Here is a 14,280-nt window from a genome sequence, read left to right as displayed (position 1 = left end):
GCAGAGGGACAGATCCTCTCTGGGTGGAAATTGCAAGAGTTCCCCTGAAGTCAAAGACACTGGCACAGTGCACACCAGCGGGGAGCTTTGCTAAAGCCATTATAGACACACAGAGACACCTGACTTTGCTCTAAACAAGCCTCTTGCCTCCCTGGAGCAGTAACATCATGTTAGGATAATATTTCATGTACGTTAATTAGCCTTGATGAGGGAGGAATTAGCCTTGAAGAGCCATGGGAAACAGGAATAAACAGTCTGCATGGAACAATGTAGACCTGCACTGGGGGTGTGTGATATGCCTGCATGGGGCAACCCTGAACGTTGTCGTACTCTTCCTGCACTTACTGCAGTGTTACACAGTGAGGCTGCAGGAGAGCTGAGGCCAGAAACTTGAGCTATCAAACCACCATCCCAGTGCTGGAAGTGTTTGGAAATCATCCAGGCTGGGATATATTCAACAGAGAGGAATCACCCTTTAGTAGGTGAGAAGATTGACCAGCAACAGGATTGTCCTTTGTATCCCAATGTCCTTCTGCTTTGCCAGGATTCCTGGCCTTGGTGTTCCTTTTGTATCCAGAGTTCTTTGCCCTGAAGGTGACCCAGAGATGACATGCATTGAAACATCTCAGGCTTGTGAATCCCATGAACATAGCCTGTGATCCTTCCCTGGGGTGATAAGCAGAGCACTGTGTGGCTCAGGGGGTATTTGCTGGTTGTGATGACAGAGCTCAAGCATCATGCTTCTAAGTCCCTTGTAGATTAAAAGGAATTATATAAGTGGAATATGATTTTATTTTTACCTATATCCACATTTGTTTTAAGGGCCCAAGGGGTTTCAGAGCCATGACAATAAACCAGATGACAAGCAGCAGCTCCTCTCTGCAAGTTGTGTCTCCCCATTGCTGTTTAGTCTGTTAACAATCTGCCCCCCTAACCATGCAAAAGCAGATTGTGCTGCTGGGCAGCACAACCTAAACAAGAGTTAAGACTGCAAGTTCTTTTGTCCAGCCAGCGAATTTGCAGCACCGATAAGATGTTACTCAACCATAATGATACAAGTTTTTCCCCTTCCTTCCTGGCTCTAGTGAGAAATCATATTATTATGGATTGTAATAATCAGTGGGTAACTGTTATGTCCTACCTCCAAAGGCTGTCCCACTGAAGGACACATAAGTCTCACTACCTTTTCTCACCACTCCGTATCTACTTTCTCACCCTCCTTTACTACCGAGATGGAGAATTGCGGGCATGTGTTACTCCTAACTCCCACAAACTGTGGGATTGTAGGCTGTTTTCCTGTACTTGTAAGGAACAAAATTACTTTTTTCCCCCTTCCATCAGTTAAAAACACCAGCAAATTGATCAGAGAGGTCTGTCGATAATCGAAAGATAGACCATATCCTACTGCAGTCAGAGTGCTCGTAAGAGGGACAGGTGGGTCAATGTGTGTGCTACTACTGCCCTCTCCTGCCTGGAAGGAGAACGGTGATTGACAGACCAGTCCTGCCTAGGTACTACAAGAGACACAGGTCCATGACGTTGTAACGTTAGCATGGTATTTCCCAGCCATGCTTCCATATGTCAGGTAGTAAGTACTCTAGACATTTGTCAGGAGTTTCAATTATTCACTAGGCATATATAAGCTCTAGGTTTGTCATTTCAGTAATTTCACAACTGCCCTGCCTCACATGCTTCTGAGTTATGACACCAGAAGAAGTGGTGGATTGTTATGCTGCCACCAAAAGCAGCACTGAAACGCCAGGGTGGTAAAATCACTCATGGCAAGCTTTGCCTATGGAAAGCACTGGAGTGCCATTGCCTCTGTGTGTGTTGCCACTGTCCATTCTGGGACAGAGCTAGAAGCCCGTGGAAGTGTGCCTTTAGCGGAATTGGTGAGATCTTCCACATACTGGATCTTGATGAAAAATAAGGGGAAAGAACAAAATTATTTCCACAATTCCTAGTATATAGGTGAAAATCCATTCTGGATTCAGACATCCAGATTCTGTGGCTTGATTCTGTTGCCCAAACACAGACACCTACTGTCATTGGAGTTGAACTGAGTTATCCAGCTTGGCTATCAGCTGCTGCTCCAGAAGTACTCAGGTCTCTTTTTGTTACAGTGTTGTATCTGCCAGTTATTATGAATGTCTTGGGTACTACATATCTATCTGTTGGTAACTAAATTGAACTCTTAATGTCTACAATGCAGAAGTCTCCAGTGTTCAGTAGGAGCTCCCAGTGTTATCAAGGGCATCTATACCTTGTAATCAAGCAATCCACCCACCCTGAATGGAAGTAGTTCAACTACCATGAACAGAACTGTGGTCCATGGGCTAGTGAAGGCTAAAGACTGCTGCTTTAGATGCCACTAGCCCTCTTTAACACATGGAAGCCACTGAGCTTAAGGTAACACTCTCTTCACTGCCCTGCTCAGCCCTACTTGATCTGAGGCTATGTCGATAGTAATACAGTGGATGAAATCAGGACCACCTTCTATCATGGAGCAAACCATATTAACTGTGTTAAACTACCTGACCTTTCAAAACTACCTCTTGGAAATGGTCTCTCACATTTGCTAACTCAGGACCTGCCTAGGACAGTAGGAGCAGATGCAACAAAATGGTGCCAAGGCCTGTTCTAACAATTTAGTGGTCTAGACAATGAAGAATCAGAGCCTTACCTGACAATTATCGTAGGAAGAAGAGATGACTGGGCTGTGTAGTCAGTATACAGCACTGAACACAAGTGACAGCAAGGGCAGGATGGGCATGAAGCAAGCTTTGGTTAAAAACGGAAAGGATAAGGAAGGGGTAAACAATTGGAGAAGCCAATTTCCTATGATTCTTTCTTTCCAGTCACCTCCTTTGACTGAGTAGATGATTGTCTGGTCACTCCAGAGCAAAAGGCTTCAAAAAAAGACTAAATTGCCATAGTTCTGGCCAAACAATGCTGAGACAGGCCTAGACTCTCTAGAAAAGCTTCAGGACATGTCTATGCAATCCACACAGAAATGAAATGAAGAAAAAAAAAAAAAAAAGCTGGGACCTAGTTTTATGGTTTTAGAGGGGTTTTAAGCATGGGTTAGTACACCTTGCAGAGGTGTGGAAGACACTGAGTGGCTTCACAATAGGGGACAGAATCTGGTCAGGATGCAGCTGGGACAGATGCAGAACTGTTGAAGGCCATGTCAATAATTCCACTTGACAGAGAAGCACACTGTCCTATGGGAAATATCAAAGAGTATCGCAGCACAAGGTCTTCCACATGAGACAGAGGGACAGATACACACACATTTACAGAGACCAAAACAGAATAAAGTGAACAACAATTTTATTGTCGGGTTGCTTACAGCCAGTACAGAATAATCAACGTCTGGCTCATGACTCTATGTGCTCAATTTGCTAGGTTTTCTGAAAAGTAGCTCTGAGACTGGATGCCCAGGACCTGCTGAGCATCTCTCTGATATCTGGTCTTTGGATGCCTGACAACTCTGCCACACTTGGAATATATCAGTCTCATGGGCACACATTTGCCTCACTCTTGTACTCATCACAAGGAGTTTGCTTTGGCCACTGTGAGGGATAGGATCATGGACTAGCTGGGCTCTTGTTCTGATCCAGTACAGAATTTTTTACCTTTTCTGGATCATATACTGGAACATCTGACCTTCTGTCAGAAATCATTAGGTACCTCCCTTGCAGGAGTGACCAGGACTTTTTTAATTAACTTGTGGCCCTTAAGACAGCATAATCGTCTTTCTTTGCTTTTTCAAAGTCATGGTCCATCTCAGCAAATAACTGTCAGTCCCTCTCCGTGTCACTACCCAGGTGATGTTTTATTGGTGGTTGAGGCTCTGAGACACCACTTTGCCTAGAAATCCCCTTGAAGAAAGTAGGTTACTGCCTTTTACAGGTTTTCATGTATAATAAAAAAGTTTTTTCTTCTCTTTCAATCTGCCAACATTCAGTAAAGACTTTTGACATGTGAAGATAGAAGGGAACTTAATTGCACACTTGGTTCTGACACTTTCCTTTGTCAAAATGTAAGAACTTTTAAGATGAACTTTTTCAACAGGTAGAAAGTAGAGGTTGGAGGAAGGAGAGAAGAGCAGTGCTGACAGGGCCGACTGGGGATAGTAGATTGTTTAGAAGCCAAAATGACTGAGTGTTTTCAGTTGTTGAAAGGAACTGTTTTTCCTCTAAGGACTTGATTCATTAAAACTGTATGCTGCATTTACATACATTTCTGCTGAATATCTCTCTTTGCCTGAAAGGCTAAGATGATGCTGTCTTTTCAAGCAGTCAGTGTCTAGGTCCATATAGATGACAAGCATTTACAGAAATCAGGCTTGGATGAAGTCCAGCAGCACAGCAGGAAATAGATTTCTGCAACTCCTTTCCTCTAAGTTAAGAGAGCGCTGTGGTAGCCACATCGTAAGTCGATGTCCACAACTTGCATAACTGTGATATAATGAAGGGTAAAACCAGATTAGTATAATTTCCTTGCTTGTAACTCATCAATGGAGGACCTTCTAAAGACCAAGAAGCTGAGTTTACCCACTTATTTTCCTTTATGCCCCTGTCTCAAAGGACAAGAGTTACAACGTGATAATGGAGAACTCAAACCTTATCTAGGGCTAGATGTGCAAGGAGTCTTCTAACAGAAATCATGGCCCACAGAGATGCTCTTTAGTATTAGAAACTGGCCTCAGGCACAATGGCTGCATCTATGTTAACAAAGTAAACAATGTAGACACTGAGTCATCAGATTGCAATTGTCCATATTATTAAATTGTTAGAATGGCTCCTTGAACTCTTCCAAATATCTTCTGGGCATATTCTGGGAGATAGCCCACACTAGGATCCATTCTCAGGAAACCACCCTGAGAGGTGGTTTTAGGAGGCTAGAGGAGCATAGCTATATGGATCTTACCAGATTATGACAATTTGCACGAGGATATGAGAATGACCCCTGGCACTGTGTACTTTACTAGGTGCCACTCTTTACTAGGTTACATGTAGTCAGTGTGACCTGTGTTAGGTCAATCCAACTGTCAGGCTAGTATCAGACAACCCAACTGTCCTGAAAGTCTGGTGGACATCACGCCCTCCTGACCCCACATTAAGTGCCTATATTTCCAATACAGTCAATGCAGAATGACATGCTTATTTGGAGAAGTCCTGAGAGAGAGATCCAGAGGCCTCTCCTTTTTTAATTAACTGTATCGTAAACCAATTACAAGTAAGTGGTGTCTCTATTCATCCATGGTCCAGATAGTACTCTTCTGAGGACATGGAGCTGATTTGGTTTCTTCTTTAGAAAGTATATTGATAGAATATTCCTAGACTAATTTGCAAACTGGCCCAATACAACAATATTGTAAGAATGAAAAGACCTTATTTTCAGGACTCTCCTAGCGTTAGGTCCTATATAGAGGTATCCTAGGGAATATCTTTAACACCTAGGTGCTGATGCGTCCTGAGAAGCCTGAGGGAAGACAGAAAGACCATCCATCTTTTCCAAAGAATTTAGGCTACTGTGATCGTGGGAGACAGGCAAGACAGAGCCAGAGTTCCCATTGCAAGATGTGGAACTGGTGTCCCAGGTCCTACCTACTGAAAGTTTGTGTCGCCCAGGAAAACATTGATGAGAAAAAGTGGACATGATGGGATTTGCCTTGCTTGCCTGTCTGTTGTGTAAGCACTGACGGCTGGGTCACTGAGCTCTTCCTACAGTCACCAGAGAGAAAGAGGCACCATTAGGATGCAAGTCCTCTGGACTGCTGTAGACATCTACTTGAGGCTGCCTGGTAGATAGTAGAAATGTAAGACAATTTAATGAATGTTTCAATAAGAAATGTAAATACTACTGCTGGAATGTATTCTCACTCTGGGTAGACCTGTGGGAGAGGTCTCAATTGAGAATTCATCAGTTCTTCTGCCCCAGACTCTACAAAAAAAGCAGAGTTTGAATGCAAATGGAAAATAGGAGAGCAAAGGCAGCATTTTCCTTCACAACTCCTAGTGCTCTATTTGTCTTAAGGGTTGGGGGTCAAGAAGGCACGGCCAAAATGACCAGGACTTCTACCTGCAGATAAACCAGTACACACAAGCAAGTATACAAGTAGTGGCATATTTACAGAAAGTCTTCGGGCATGTTCTAACCCTAGTTCATAATTTTCTTTATCCTTAACCCTTGCTTCTAATGTAGGTGAGCTAAGCCAGACTTACCACTGCCAAACTGGGTCCAACTTGGGGGAGAAATCACTTTCTAAAATGTCAATGTTAATATGGTTCCAGAGGGGGACTATTGCTGTTCAAGAGATTCTGTATGCTGCTGGCTGTGAGAATTTGGGGCAGAGAAGCAAAAGGGGGATTTGTTTGCCTTTAATTTCTTTAACAATGCCTCTGCCAAACATTTCTGTTATGAATGAGACCACTCAGGACCAGGAGACAGTGTTATGAGTATCAGGTTTATGGAAAGGATTACACCTGTCTTATTTAAAGTTTTTCCACTTTCCTTTTAGACAAATATGTAAAGAATTCCAAGACCTTCTAAGTCAAGACAGATCACCCCTCGGATCCTCCAGACCGACTCCAATATTAGACCTCGACATCCAGAGACATTTAACACATTTCAGGTATGATTTTGAAAGAGGAACAATTAGCTAAAATCTGTAATTTTGATAAAGACTACATACGATGTTATAATGGTATTTGTTCCCTTACCTAGAGGACTATAATGTTCATAATCCCTCTGTTATCTGTGCCTATTAAAAACACATGTTTGCCTAGCCATGTAGTTCAGGCTAGTTGCATTCACTTTGCTTCTAGGACCACAGTTTGAGTTTGAGTAAGTAATTTTCTACATCTGCTGGCCAAATCTCCCCATCCGGCCAGAAAGTTGTCTTGCGCTAGATGTGAGCCAAATCAGAAGCCAACTAATGAAGTGGATGGTCCAGAAATGCAGGAACTCAAGTTCAGAGCCAAAATGACAATATAGATGTATCAGAGTAGCAATAGAGGAGAAACAGTTAGGCTGCATCCTTATCAATTAACTAAATAGTCCCAGAGCCTCTTCTATGCTACTGAGACCATTTGACATCATCTTACCATGACCATACTATTAACTCTTTGGCCTCCAAAGCAGACTGACCTCAAAGTACACTACATACTGGAACACTCTTACTGTATTAATTCCTGAGTAGCACCCTGGAAAGGTCTGGGAGAATGCAAGCTGGCTCAGACTAAAAAGCCAAAGATTGCTAATATATTTAGACTCAGTTCCTGGGCCCATGCCCAGCAATATTTAGTTTACTGGTGCAGACAGCCTAAGAAGCTGTTATGAAGTCAAGGACCCATGGTACATGCATGCCAAGTTCAAACTTTGTCAGAATTTTATCCAAGTTATGAATAAAAGTGTATAGATAATTTGGGATCAGAAAGATTTATTAGCCCAGGAGTTGCTGTGCAATTTCACTTTTTTACTTTAGGCTTTTTGCTTTAGTGCTAGATACAGTCAAGAGAGATGGGGACTTCCAGGGGGCCGTTTTGAAGTAGTGGGGTCATCTAAGATATTTCTCAAAGATAAATGTGATGAAACATCCTAGAGGCACGCCTGTCTTTGCTTAGACCACAGACAGTAATACATGACTAGCTGGGGCTACAGGTGGTTTTTTTTTCCCTAGCCATTAACTGATACCTGAAAAAATCAACATGTAAAGAATTGTTCCAGAGAGCTCGTTACAGACCATAATACCAAGCAGCTTTGTTAGGCCTGTAAAGCCTTAGACTGATGTTGCATTTTCTTTAGCACAGCCAGCTGAGCCACTCTTCATTCATTGGCTGGATATACAGCTTTTGTTACCCAACATCCCAACATCTTTTACTTATTAAGATTCTGATAGAGCCTGAGGCATCCAGCAGCCAGGTGGTGTGACAGCTAATGTTTATTCCCTCAGACTTTGAACGGAATCCAAAATACCCACCATCCCACTTCTTCCATCTATCTTTTGGGGGGTGGGGAGAGGCAAGGATAATGCCTGGTCCACAAATGCACACATTCCTGTTTATTCTTACACATACTTGTGTTTGTCTTACGCGTATATGAACACACCTAGACAACCCCACTTCTATTCTTGCCCAGTGATGTGCACACACATACACATACCACTTTACGTCTGTGTATACTTTCCCTTATACACACACACTCCAAAGTACCTAACCACACTTGCACACCAAGGGAGACATACTTATTTATACAGGGTACTTGTAGAGGGATTTTAACAGACTACCTAGGCTTGTGGAAAAATAGGTAATTCCCCATTACATGCACACAAAGTAAACATGATACAAGGTAGCTAATCCCCAAGGATTACTGTGTTTAAAGAAGAAATAGTAGTCAGGATAAAATGCTGAAGGCTTCAGCTACAAAAACTGTCAGCTGGTACAGCTCCCATCCGTCTTTCTCTGCTGCACTTCAGTTGATTGGAGTACAAAGCTTCTGTAGGCAGCTCCTGGATCACTCAGTACTGTCTTTCATGCCTGCTGTAGGCAATAAGTTTTGGACTGAAGATAGGCACCTAGAAGAGCACAGGTCTTGATCCTACACAGATGCTTCCCTGGGCTTAAATCAGACAAACTTCTCTGATTGTGCTTGGGGAATGATGAGTACTGCCAGGCCCAGAGGCTGAGCTGGGACTATATTCCTTTTCCACCTACTGTAAAGAAGTTCAGGTCAGATCCAGCTTCTGACTCAGACATTTAACTCTACTCATGTACATGTAGCTGCCTCCATTTCAGCCAGGTGTATATCTTCTGCTGTAGTCTCTAGGGATCTCATCTGTATAGCCTGTGAAATCTGCATTACAATTAAGCAGGTCTAACATAGACATTTCCATTAGTGTGACTTGAATTTTTCTCTAAACTCCATTGTCCGAACAGTCTGGTCTAGATCTCCAGCTGAATGGCACCTTAACCAACCAGTACACACTAGATGTTGTAAATAGCTAAATCTACTGTAGGCAAAAAAATCATTATTCCATCCCCTAAATCCGGCAGCCTTCAAAGCTAGGTCATCTGCACTCCTCCTACCACTAATTGCCCTCTTGAGATTAAATATAACAGAAGGAACTTAAGTCTATCTCAGGTGCCAGAGAAGATGTGAGAATGCAATTCACCATGTTTTTCAGGAGCATCAACTATTTTCAGAGTCAAGATTTCAACACAGACTGCTACTGACTGATCACTTGGTTTCTCTGTCTTTCTCTGAGGGATGAGCCTCAGACTGAACAAATCTCTGTCACAGAAAATTTGCACCTGATCAGTTGGGGATGAGAGAAAAGGAAGAAATTCTTCGTACCCTAACAACGGAGAAAGTTCTTGTAACCCAGGAACATGTTCAGTGCTGTCCAAGTCATAGCACAGACTCCTGTTAGTCACAAGCATAAGTAGCTGCTTGTCTTTACACATTGGTCTGGAACAATTTCCTAAAAAGATGTTGAAAGCATCAGGCCAACAAAGCACATGTCTAACACTAAGAATTCAAATATTCAAAGTACATTGGCCTCCACATCCCTGATCATAGGTCCCACATAAGATCAGATTTCCAAAAGAGCCGGTCGTCCTTAATTGTTGCTATGAAACGAACATGGTTATGTGTATCTATACCTATAGATAAAGAGCTTTGCAACAGCATGCCAGAGAAGGATTTGACCTTCATACCATAGTAATTGTCAAATACTCTGACCATATCTACAACAGTCAGAATCTAAAATTGGACTGTCTTAATAAGTGGCTGGTCCTGATTATGCATATGAATTTAATGTTATTTATGACCGAAATGCCCAAGAGCTGTTGGTGCCCTACAAGTAGGTCTTACAGAGGAGAGATAAATCTGAAACAGTGACTCCATACAGTCATCACAAATTTTATAACATGCTTTTTCAATAGTAAAATTTTCATATTCATTTCTATCTGTATTCCAGAACTGTGACCTTTCTCACAATAAGTTCTCTGTCTCTATGCTGTATAAATCTCTAGATTGGGATGGAGCCAAAATATTACGTTTGGCAAGGACAAGCCATAGTCTTTCACTGGAATCTCTGACAAGGTTTTGTGAATGTTTTTAGCATAAAAATAACATGTTTTTCAACCATTATCCAATATGAGCTGATTTTTGATCACAGGAAATCTCATATAGTTTCATACAGATTTAATATAACAAGAAAAGGTTCAGAAATTCTGCCTTGTAAACCATAATCAAGGCAGCAAAGAAACCACAAGATTAAAAGTTGATATTTTATACATATATGTATATGCTTATGCTATACAATGTCAGAAAGTCAAAGAGATTTTTTATGACAGGAAAAATTCATAGGAATTGTACAAATTTCTATTATTAGCATAAATTCTAAGATAATTACGGACTTTTTGAAGACTTATAATATCTGATACCTACAGCAGAATCAGCCTCTACTACCTTGGGGTAAAAGGGAGTTTTCTTCAGGAATAAATTACCCTACAGCTGGTAAGTGTAGAGTTATGTTCTCCACTTGCTCGTGGTGTTACTTGCTCGACGATAATAATTAAGACCAGGATTGACAGACTGGCACAGGTCAGATCGAAACAGTGTTTCCTGTTTTCCCTGTTTTAAGTCTTCAAGCTCACACTTCTTTCTGAATTTTTTCCACTGAGTCTCAATTCATTAACATCAGGTGTCCAGCCTGAAGTACAGGATAGTCCTCATGAAGGGATCAGAATTGCTGGATTTGCTCAAATTCCAAACTCAAAGTTCATACAAAGTGTAAAACAGGGGAAATCTTCAAAGGATCTGCCAGTGAGCCTGAAAACTGCTGAGTTTTGCACAACTTTAGGAGACACAAAAAAACCAGAGGCTTTTCTACACCCCTGGTACAAGCATGTTCGTGCAGCTGAGATGCCCATCTGACCTGAATACAGAAAACTCAATGCTGCATGAAGGATGATTTCCCAGTATTATTTGACCAGGAAGACACAATTCCGTAGACCCTTACTGTCACAGCAGCACCTATTGTGCACCGCCTGAGCCAGGGCAGTAGTATGTATGTTTTACTCAAGATTTCTGCCTCTTCTATACACTTTGGAGTAACTTATTGCAGAGAAGTTATATTGATATTAGTAAATAAAAGTAGTGCCAAGGCACAGGCATGTGTTGACTGCCTGTGCTGCTTTTTGCAGAATTCCTGGGGTTTTGCTAACTGGTCTAACTAGCACTGTCCCAAACTACTCCTGGGCACAGTGGTGCATATATATGGCCAATATATATGTAGCTTGGGAATTCAGGGAAGCACCAGCCCTCATCACAGCCCTGTTAGGTGCCTTACCTGTGCTATAAATAATGTACTAAGATTTAGAGAAGTCCAACCTTGTCAGGGCTGGATCATAAGCCACTGGCCTCATGGGCTAAGTCTTGGGACAGCTCAGATTTCTAAGCATATGCATAAGGGTGGGTTCAAGAAGAGGTGATATATTGTAGGGCTACTCAAGCTCTCCTTCAGCTCTTCTCTGATTCCTTCATGACAAATGCAGAGAAGTAAGTGAAATAATCTTGTGTGTGGTATCTGGGCTGAAAGCCACCACTAGAGCTACCCTGTCCCCAGTTACTGAAGACAGAATCAGCATTAAGCCACAAGGCAAACAAGAAAACCCTGGAAAAATCCATTTCCATTAGTAAGTGCTGAGACTTCTTGTCCAGTTACATGACTGTCTCTTTGTTGTCCGCTAAAGGTCGATCTGTGTAAACGCATTAATGAGTCTACTACAGGAGAGAGTAAAATCAGCATATCAGTGCTAGAAAAGAACCCAAAAGTTTCTATAACTTTAATGAGAAAACCTATCTCTCACACCCTTTGCTTTCAAAATGGAGTGAGCATCAGGAAAGAGAGAGCGAGAGCAAGAGAGCAAGAGTGAGAGCAAAAGAAAGAAATAGAAGGAAGAAAGAAAGAATTAAAAAAGTTTAGATAAACCTTAGTTTCTTTTGAAATGCTTTCTATTAGTTATAATTCAGATGTCTTCTCCCCAAAACCCTACAGAATCATGTGAGACTTGTGTGTACATACGCATGCATCTGTGTATGCAAGAGGGAAAAGCTGGAGGTTTAATTTCTCCTGAAACTTACACCATTTCCAAATCCTACTGGTGTCAGTAAAGCTGAGATTTCATCTTTCTTCACTTTTTCAGAACAGAAAGGTTATACGAATCTCTTTTTAGCATTGTAAGTTGGTTGTTTTTTGATTCAGATGAGATAAAAGAGCCTAGTTTCGTGCTCATTGAAACTGAGAGACAGCTCTCAATTATCCAAGGTGATTGGAGGGAAAATGGTGTTGGAATATTTAGAGAAAGCAAAAAGATGGATGTAAACAAAATACATATATAAGGCTTTGAGAATAATTCACTTTAGAAAAGCCTGGAAATACTGAACCAAGGCAATCATGACCTACAGCAGATGAAGACAAGCCTGTCTGGAGACACACACTTAGAGACTCTACGGTGCAGGTAGTTATGATGGGAGATGGTGAAGTCTTGGATATCCCCCAATGGCCATAGTCCTGTCATTAATTCAGCAGAACCAAATGGTGACATTGCAGACCAACAGGTTCTTCGGCTGGATCTGGAACAATGTTAACCAGCAGAAGCATCAAGCCCCATCCTTTTCCTGTTAATAGTGTGCAGGTAGATCTGAAGCATTTCAATATGGGAAATGGTTGGGATTAACTTGTATATCACTCATCTCATCTGGTATTTTTTAACTTCTCAGACATTTAGTGCATCTAACACTCTGCAGAGCAGAAAAGTAGACCAGATGAACCAAACAATTTCAGTTGCATACGTCCTTGCTGTGAAGAAGGGAAATGTTTCTGTCACATTTCAGAGAAGGAATGGAGACATGTAGAAATTAAGACTCCCCAAAAAATACATGAAAACTAGTCTAATAAACTGTGTGGGTATGGTCCTGGGCCCTGGAACACAATTGTCTGTAATGTTTGATTGCTGCTGTGGTTCCTAGTATATATTTGGCCTAGACCAACTCTTTCTGTCCCAAACAATTCTCAGGCACAAGTCAGCCTTATCTCAGTCAAGAGGTTGTTCTCAGTTGGAAGCTTAGATATGGCCACTACTTTGCAGGTTAAAATGCTTGAATAATGGAAATGAGGCCAGGTTATGCTAGATTACTCATAGTCAGAGGAGGAGCCTGTCACTCTTCATTTCACTAATGCAGGTACAAGTGACTAAAGACGTCCCTTAGCTTGAGTATAAGAGCCTTAGGGTGGTTCACCTGTCTGGAGAATCTTGGGATCTAGGGTCGTTTTAAGTGTAAAAGGACATCCTGTCTCACATTCATCTGCCACTCCCTCAGTTCAAGGGTGTTTTGTGAGTCCTGCCTCAGATCTACCGAGCTTATAGATACTCTAAATATCCCATGGCATCTCTGGTGGCATGGGTGAACTTGTATGTTCACTTTCCATCTCTCCTCTTGAAACTGTTCCCTTTTGCAGATGAAAATTTAAGGCTGGACTGAGAATGAGAGCCTTTGCCTGTCATTATCTAAGGTAGTGGCTTCTGCATTAAACCAAAGCTACAGTTCTGGACCTAGAATCCTGCTGTATTCATTTCACACTTAAGTCTGTTGATAAAGTATCAAACCAGCCTTCGGTCTAAGGATCAGAATTCAGGATATCCCTCCAACTGGACCAAATGTCCAAAACACTAAACTAGTACTTTTCTTGATTTTGGACCCTACCTGTCTCCTGTTGAGTGGAGAGAGTGTGTATCTACTTCTCTCTTCCATTCCACTGTTATATCTCAGCTTCCCACAGATTCAGCTAGGAACCCGAAAGTCACACTGACGTGTGTCTTGTGTTTGCCTTCAGAACATGCTTCTGCATCAGAACAGCTTTTATTTTCTCTAATTTTTTGCAGAAGTCTCTTTTAGGTCCCCAAAATCTCATGAAAACTAGTTTTACCAGAAAAGTCACAAAAAATGACCCACATTCTGTGCTTGGAAGCCAAAAAACATGACACATAAAAACTTACAAAGAGAAGACTTCCTGAGATTATACTCAAGAGATCTGTGTCTGTTTCTTTGCTTACACACACAGACTCTCTGACCTCATTAGTCAGCCTCTTAGTCTCACTTTCTTCACTTGTAAAATTGGGTATAAACATATCTTCTACACCTGCTTTTGGGACACTCGGGTCTGTAAGAATCTGTAGTGTTTGGAAAGATATCGTACTAATG

The 14,280-nt window shown here is 41.7% G+C and overlaps 1 protein-coding gene across 1 annotated transcript in view; it reads left to right on the top strand.

Annotated features, from left to right (window-relative positions):
- Window positions 1-14,280, top strand: part of TFAP2D (transcription factor AP-2 delta (activating enhancer binding protein 2 delta)) — a gene marked incomplete at its 5' end in the record, with an annotated part of 33,839 nt that overhangs the window by 10,826 nt on the left and 8,733 nt on the right. Inside the window, one exon of the mRNA XM_009695759.1 lies at window positions 6,530-6,643. Coding sequence (XP_009694061.1) covers window positions 6,530-6,643 — 114 coding nt within the window. The remainder of the gene's footprint in view (window positions 1-6,529; window positions 6,644-14,280) is intronic.

This window comes from Cariama cristata, unplaced genomic scaffold (assembly GCF_000690535.1).
Source record: "Cariama cristata isolate BGI_N322 unplaced genomic scaffold, ASM69053v1 scaffold1330, whole genome shotgun sequence".
In the NCBI taxonomy this organism is placed as follows: domain Eukaryota; kingdom Metazoa; phylum Chordata; class Aves; order Cariamiformes; family Cariamidae; genus Cariama; species Cariama cristata.
Note: the sequence above shows the minus strand (reverse complement) of the source record. Positions and strands in the feature narration are given on the sequence as shown.